Genomic DNA, 8,354 nt, shown 5'->3' on the forward strand with positions numbered 1-8,354 from the left:
GCTGGGAGAGAGGCAAGGAGGCAGGAGTGGGGGGCGAGGGGCGAGGGGCATGGGGTTGAAGGAGGCACCGACCCCGGGCGAGAAAAGGCAGGCGTTGGAACGCTAGGGCCAAGGGCCACAGGTCGCGGTCAGTGGCCAGCAGCCCAAGTGGGAGTCTGAGCGGTGCTCACCCTGAGTGGGGCGAGAGGTCTCTGTTTCCCCTCCCCCTCTAGCACCGGCTCCCCGAAGTTCCCCACCCCCACCCCAAGCTTCTGGGACTCCTGGTTGTCAATCAGGCCCTAGACCTGCGTGCAAGCTGCAGGGGGACAATGGGGGCGGGGTGTTGAGAGACTGACCAGGCCACAACCCAGGGGAATTAATGACAGTCACATTGTGCAACCATCACCATCTTCAAGTTTCTCCTTTTCCCAAACTGAATGTGTCCCATCAAACAGTGTCTCTAGCTCCAATCTTGGTCACTAGGGAAGGCATGTGGGTCTCCACCTCCTGAAGGAGTGCTGTGGGTGAGAACACTGAAGCCTCCCTGGTCCTTGTGGGGCCACTCAGGCTTGGTGCCCTGCGGAAAGGGCCTGGTTCAAGGTCTACAAAACCTCGGTTCTGAGTAAAGAGGCTGGTCGCAAAGCTCCTGAGAGCCATTCTGGGGTCTGCAAAGGTGGGAATTGAAGTCCAGGTGGGGGTAAAAACTGCAGGGGCTCCAGATTTCTCCTGCAAGCAGTTTAACCAATGCCATGTGCATCCATGGAATGTAACTCCTGACAATGTGCATGTAACAGAGTGCAGAGCCTTTCCCTCAGCACGGCTGCCCTGCTCCTCCTATCTCCCTCAGAAACAAGGTCAGGAGCTCTACTTGCTTCCTGAGGACCATCAGCCCCATCAATGAAAACAGCAGTGGAGTACCCCAGCCCCAAAACTAATGGAGGGGCCTCTGCAGCAAAATTCAAGGGGGTGGGAATCTTGCCCCTGGGGACTTCCTTCTCCATCACCATCACCATCACCATGATCACTGTAACCATCCAGCAGCATCACCACCACCATCCCCACCATCCCCACCATCTCCATCCCCATCACCACCATCTCTACCATTTCCATTACCACCATCATCTCTATCACCACAATCTCCATCACCACTATCACCACCACCTCCATCACCACCATCATCACCATCATTACCACCATCTCTCTCACCACTATCACCATCTCCATCACCACCGTCACCACCATCTACACCACCAGCACCACCATTTCTATTACCATCATCACCACCACTATCATTATTTTTACATTCACTCAGTATTAACACATACCTGTGCAGCACCATCTAGATCAAGTGACTGTATTTTTAATATTTGTTTCGGATTGTTGTTTTAGGAAATAATATATCTGTAGCCCTCATTCCCACTCTCCTCCCTCCTTGGAGGCACTACTGCCCTGACTTTCTTTTTGACCATGTATTTCCCATGTTTAATTCATAACGTGCTTTAAAATTTTCATAAATGGGACTGTACTGTACCTATCCTTTTCCAATTTTCTGTTTTCTCTCCATCTGAAAACTAAGGGCTCCTTCATCTCTCTGAAAGGCTCTGGGGTATTTCACCGCATGCACCTCAGCTAGTTTATAGGGACCCCTCTCTACCCCATCCAAGGGCCAGAAGCCAACCTGACTGATTCCAGCAGGGCTCTGGGCCAGACATAGAGTTGGTAAAGGAGGTCTGGACCCTGGCCATCTCAGTGGAAATCAGGTGCCTTCCCCCATTAACTGGGTGGCCTCGGGGGACCTATAATACTTCTCTGTGCTTCAGCATCCTGTCTGTAAAATGTTGCTGACACTAGAAGTAGCCTCATCCCAAGTGCTATGAGAGTTAAATGAGCTGGTGCATGTGAGTACTGCACAATGTTGGTGTGTAGGCGGCGTTCAGTGACCACAGGCTGTTAGCCTGAGGATGATGATGAAGATGAAGGTGATGCCATGGGCCCTGCCTTCAGGGAGTTTACTGTCTCTGTGGTGAGAGCCATGCTCCCCATGCACGTGGCTGGCCACCCAACCCAGGGGGGCTTCATCTGAGCAGCAGCATTTGGCTTTTGGCTTTGTGAGGAGAAAGCACTGAGGCAGTAAGGGGAGCTGGTCCAGGAGGGTGTCCTGGAGGAGGGGATACCTGGGCTTTGGGGCTGCTGGGATGTGGCAGGAGGAGGTTCTGGTAAATCCTGGGGGCCCATGCTATGTGACCTGCCAGGCAGGAGGCTGAAGACAGAGACTGAAGATGGGACAGGCCACCTCGGTGTCCCAGCTCAGGCTGGGGAGTGGCCATGGTCCCCAGGTGCTGGGAGGCTCCAGGTACTTGGATATCTCCCCTGTGCAGGATGGGCTGTGGTCTAGCAGCAGCACCAAGGCCCATAGGGCCCCAGGCCGGAGTCTTCAGAAGGTCAAACTCCAGAGGAGAGCGTGGGCCCTCTGGGGGACAAGCTGTATGTGGATCCAGCATCCCCTCCTCATGTCCTGGCAGTGACCGCAGCCCAGCCCTCACCCTGTGACCCTAAGCATCTTCTCCACCTTGAGGTTGAGGTAGAGGAGTTTCAGACACCAGTTGTCTTCCCACCTAAGACAAAGTTCAAGAATCCTGAGAAACATAAAGGGTTTCCGTCTGTAGATTGGGGCATGTCTCCTTTCCCTGAAGCACCCACGTTGTCCCAACAAACGATCCAGTGTCCAGTGGCAGACCGAAGACCCTCTGTCTCTTTCTGCTGTGTTTCTTCCAAGTGCCTGGGGTCTCGCTGCTAGAGACCACAGGCCACTTCAGAGAAAATCTCCTCCAACGTGAAGATGCCCTTTTGAAACTAACCTAAAATCCCTCAATATCTGCAGTCTGGTCAGTTTATTAATTTGTTAACCAGATTTTCTGAAACCCATTTTCCTTAAGTTTAAGATGCTTTTGTAAAGCTGCTTGCTTGAAGCCAGAGAAAGAACACTGTAACTTTCTCCTGCCTTTGCACATACCTGTGAACTTGGGCAAGCTCCTCAGACTCTCAGCAAAGAAAAAACTCAGCTTGGAACATTCATGATAGTGCTCTTTTTATGCAGCAACACTGCATGTATTTTATGTGCATTACAAGCAAAAACTTTTTTCTTAGGTGTGTTTTTTCTTCCCCTAAGAGGCCAAAATGAAAGCATTCAAAATTCTCCACAAATTGCACATTTTGTGAAATTACAGGTGCAAGGCCAGAAGTTAGAATAAGATGTATGTTGTTCTATTTATGCATTAAAATTAAACTACTACTTCTTTCACCAAAAAAAAAGAAAAAAAAGATGTCCCTCATGCCCTGGGGAGGGGGGCTCAGACTGGTGCAGGTCCTCTGGGGAAGGAAGAGACACAAGTGTGCATGTGGTCAGCAACATAGACATGCGTCCTGATGGTGTCCATTGAGGTCTTACAGGCATAAACCGTCAGGAGAGCTGGCCAGTTCTGACCTCCTGCTTCTCTTGGAAATGCAGCAGCTCTGGGCTATGGGCAGCTGCCCCAGGGCTGGGGCGATGTTCCGTGACCTGCTGGGCCCCCTACAGGAGGCACACACTGTGTCCTCCGCCCCTCCCTTTGGGCCCCCAGCCTCTCTGTCCTGTGCTCTGGGCCCGGTTCCTTCTCACATGCGGGTCTGTCCTGGGGCTGGTGCAGCAGCACCTGATAGCAGCATACAGGGCCCCAGTTAAATTTGGTTTTCTGATCAACAAATAATGTTTAGCGCTGCCTGGACATCTGACAGGAACGACCTTCCGCAGGAACCTGCCCAAGCTCTGAATACAAATGAGCATAGCTGCTGATGGTGCTGGTTTAGATTGGAGAGAAAATCACCCTTAATCAGATGCAGCATGAGGGCCAGCGTTCCATGAGCTGTGGGTAGCAGCTGTTTTCAGCGGAGAGAGTAACTCACATTAGAGCCGAGTCGGGTGTGTGTGTGTGTGGGGCGGGGGGGGGGGGTGTTTCACAGGTCCCCTGGGACGAGAGCACAGGTGTCTCTACTCTGGACCAATGTGCTACAACTTTGACATTTGATTTTTGAAATCTGAGGTGAAATTCACGTGACCTAAGATTAACTATTGTGCAGCTGCCACGTCTATCTAGTTCTAGAACATTGTCATTGTCTCCAAAGGAGACCCTACACCCTTTGAACAGTGACTCCCTTCCCCCCTTTGCCTCAGTCTCCGGCAACCGCTCTCAGCACCGTGTCTGTGCTGCTGTCTGTTTCAGACATTCCATGTACGTGGAGTCCCACAGCATGTAGCCTCCTTACGTGGGCCGTGGTGCTTTGGGGGTTCACCCACAGCACGGCATGGTGGGGGCCCCACTCCTGTCTGTGGTGAATTACACCCCATTGCACGGACATGCGGCATCGTCCATCCCTTCGTCTGGCCATTGGGACTGTGAGCAGTGCTGCAAGGAGCACGTACCTACGTGGTTCTCACTCATTGTGTGTGTCATTCAGACGGTAGCTATGTATTTAAGTTTTTGAAGATTTGATCTTTTTTTGGCTTTTGCCATCACCTGGCGAGTTGGTGTCTTCTCTGTTTTCAGACAAGACACGCTCAGGACCATTGATCTGGTACAGAGTGGGAGCTTTTGCCGGGCGCTGCTGTCGGACTATCTGCTCCTGACTGGGCACACCCCAAGTACTGCAAAGAAGCCTGGCCATTAAGGGAGAAAAAAAGAGGCTGCCCAAAACAAGGGTTTGCTGGAATAACGAGGGAATGGACTGTTCAACCTGGAGGGATTGAGAGGCGATGAAGGTAAGACTAGGCTAGGTTTGTTTGGGAGAGGAGCCAGGCACCCGTCCGAATGGACTCCCACTCACTAAACCGCTCGTGGAATTATTGGGAGGGGGTGTGTGAAATGCAGTGTTGAAAACTTCTGTTGCATTATTGCTTTTTTACCACTTACTTAGCATCAGAAGCCTTCCTGATTTAACCAGGAGACTGGCTTATGGATACCCAGGAGGCAGGCTCCCTTCAAATGTGCTAGGGGTAAACCTAACTCTCAGTGAGACCCTCTAGAGTGGACCCTTAGACCTGTGTCTGTCACTGAAAAAGTCACAGCCCACCCTTGAATCACTGGAAGGCTGTGTCACCCAAAGACCACAGAGGGCTATAGAAACCTTCAGATCAGTCCTTTCCAAGGGGAACCAACTGCTTCAGAGCATCTCCCTGCCCACAGCGTCCTGATGCTGAGCCCCAGAGCATCCTACTCTGGGGGTAGCAGCACCGTGGGATCCTGGGACCTGCCCCGGCCTCTGTCTCATGAATATTGTTAGCATCCTTCACACATAGTTCTGCCTGGACATTTTTTTAATGGGGGCACAGATTTAGATTGATTAAAATCTGTGTTAGATGACATGGTCATTACTGTTCAAAACATGACCCTTTTTGGTTTATAAATAATGTGATAAACATCAGGAAACAAACTCTCACCCTGAGCCAAACCTGACTCAACCGCCCTGTGCTGTCCCACTTCTGTCCCTTGCCCCAGGGGGTATAAAATTGTTAAGGACTCATCCAAGACACGTAGATGACAAAGCCAGTCAAGGACTAACTAAAAGATGATTCAGCCCAGGGCTCGATGCAAGACTCTCCTGACTTTATTTAGGTAAAAAACAAGACACAAAGAAATGGGCACTAAATGGTCAAGCTGCATAAATAGCCAACATTTGAAACCAGGTCTCTCCCAGTGCAGACCAGAGTCCCCACCACTGCCGACCCGGAGACCCAGAGACCATCCAGGCACAGGCACCCACACTTGAGACATCCCTGCGTGTGGCCCAGGGCAGGGCTGGGGCTGGATGCGCACCCCGCGCCCCTCCTCGCAAGCTGCGCGGCGGCAGCAGTCTGCGCAGCGGAGAGTGCCACGTTCCCAGCTGCGTGACATCTGGCGGAGAAGCACTCCTCTCCCGCTTACAGGCAGTGACTGTCCGGATTCTCAGTTCCCGCGCAGCTCCCCATCCTTCTTCCCCAGGCGCAGGCCCCCTGTTCTTTGCCCGTGGCTCCTTTGGCTGTTGTGGGGAGGGGGCAGCCGCGACAGCAGTGGTCACTTGGGCCTCGGGCCCTCAGTTCCGCTGCTCCCGGTCCCGGCATCCCACTCCCGGGAGAATGAGGACTGTGGCCCAGACGCGGAGGCCCCCTCCTCTGCCCTTCTCTGTTTCCAGGTTGTGTAAGAGAGGATGATGAACCCCCTCTTGAGCAGGGCCGTGTCCGCAGGGACCAGCCCTTCCTCCTGGCCCGGAGGAGAGGACTCCAGAATGCTCAGCTGCCCGAGGTGCAGGTCCTGCTTGGGGGGTGCGTCTTGGAGCCGCACCGCCCACACCTCACCAGCATCCAGCACCAGCTCCCAGCACCAGGCCGCTGTCCTCGTGAGGCAGTCCGGCACCATCCTCTGCAGGTAGACGTTGTCGTGGCCGCCCACCGCGGAGACGGCCCGCAGGTCCATCAGCTGGGCCTCGGCCTCGGCAGCGTCCATGGCCCGGGTGGTGCCCAGCTCCAACACCATGGCCTCCCCCAGGGACCGGTTCACTTTGGTAAAGCCCTGCCAGTGGAAGCAGGTGGGGGACCCCCTGAGCCTCCAGGGGAGGCCCTGGGTCCAGTTGGCATCCTCAGGGCCCAGGCCCAGGGGTGCAGCGTCCTGAGGGTCCAGCTCGGTGGGCACGACGTGGTGGTCCGGGCCCGCCTCCTGCCCGCCGCTCGGCCCCGTCTCCGGCTCAGCCTGGTCCAGCGGCTCAGGGTCCCAGTCTTCGTCCTCCCAGTCTTCCAATTCCAGCAGGTCTCTGAGCTCCAGGAAGGCAGCCTTGAAGCAGGCGAAGCAAAGCGCCGGCCGGTCGCCATGATGAAGCTGGTACGTCCAGGATGCGTGCAGGCAGGACAAGCCCTGGTCCTCATACCGCACGCTGACCGGGGGGCACATGGCCGCGCTGCCTGCCCCCTACTGGTGGCTGCGAGGGTGGGACGCTGGGGACCTCAGGTGGTCTGGCCCCCAGCTGGGGGTGTGGGGGAGGATGAGGAGGGGGAGAGAAAGAAAGGGGGCTCTTGGGCAGGTATTGGGGGTGGGGGTGCGGGAGCTGGGTCCCGGTTCGACCGAGACCTGCAGAGGTTGGGAAGGTTGGGCTTCCGGAAAATTCTTCAGCCCAGGCGTTGGCTCTATTCTCTGGGAAGCTGCAAAGGGAGAGCAAGTGAGGTCAGGCGCCCCTAGCAGGCAGGCCGGGAGGGGCAGGGGCAGGGGGCCGACGGGCTGAGACCTGGCCCTTCCAGCTCTGCCCGGCTCAGCACAGCTGCTCCCAGGCCTGCGGGGCACACGGCCCCTCCCCCAACCTCCCCCACTCCCAGTTCTGAGACTCCCACCCCCCAGTCAGCCTTGCCCAGCAGCACCTGAGAGGACTTGAGGGAAACAGGGAACCTGATGGGATCTGATGGAATCTGAAGGAAACTGACAGAACCTGATGCAGCGGAGAGAACCTGATGGATCCTGACGGAAGCTGAGGGAACTTGGCAGAACCTGAGGAAAACTGCCGGAAGCTGAGGGAACCTGATGGATCTGACAGACACTGAGAGCATCTGATGGGATTTGACACAAGCTGAGAGAACCTGACAGAAACTGAGGGAACTTGAGACATCCTGACGGAATTTGAGGAAACCTGACAGAAGCTGAGAGAACCGGATGGGTCCTGACGGAATCTGAGAAAACCTGAGAGAAACTGACAGAACCTGATGGAAACTGTCAGATCCTGAGGGAAACTGCCTGGAACCTGAGGGAAACTGGTGGAAGCTGAGAGAACCTGACAGAAACTGAGGGAACTTGAGACATCCTGACGGAATCTGAGGAAACCTGACAGAAGCTGAGAGAACCTGATGGAAACTGTCAGATCCTGAGGGAAACTGGTGGAAGCTGAGGGAAACTGGTGGAAGCTGAGAGAACCTGACAGAAACTGAGGGAACCTGACAGAACCTGAGAGAACCGATCCAAGCTGAGAGAACCTGATGGGATCTGAGGGAAGCCGACAGAACCTGATGTAGCTGCCGAATCCTGAGAGAAACTGCCTGGAACCTGAGGGAAACTAATGGAACCTGAGGGAAGCTCAGGGAACCACCCCCAGCCACCTCAGCCTTTCACCCCATCCCAAAGGCCCTGTCCCCCAGGCTCTCTCCTCCGCCCCAGGGGCTCTCACCCGGCCCGGCACCTCCCTCCTGCAGGCACCGCCCCTAGAAAGGAGGGGAGGCAGCACACAAGGGAATATAAAGGGCCCTTTCCCATGATGCCCTGGGCTCATCTGCATATCTCCCATGAGCCTCGGCCCACCAGCAACTGAAACTGCTGAGAGTCACCCAC

General features: G+C 54.9%; 1 protein-coding gene across 1 annotated transcript; it reads right to left on the bottom strand.

Moving 5' to 3' along the window:
• Nucleotides 1-5,581: 5,581 nt before the first annotated feature.
• TEX19 (testis expressed 19) lies at nucleotides 5,582-6,997 on the bottom strand. The gene has a single exon (XM_029929026.1). The coding sequence runs from the start codon at nucleotides 6,933-6,935 to the stop codon at nucleotides 6,066-6,068; it is 870 nt and encodes a 289-aa protein (XP_029784886.1). The 5' UTR covers nucleotides 6,936-6,997; the 3' UTR covers nucleotides 5,582-6,065.
• Nucleotides 6,998-8,354: the final 1,357 nt, after the last annotated feature.

Source organism: Suricata suricatta, chromosome 17 (assembly GCF_006229205.1).
Source record: "Suricata suricatta isolate VVHF042 chromosome 17, meerkat_22Aug2017_6uvM2_HiC, whole genome shotgun sequence".
In the NCBI taxonomy this organism is placed as follows: Eukaryota; Metazoa; Chordata; class Mammalia; order Carnivora; family Herpestidae; genus Suricata; species Suricata suricatta.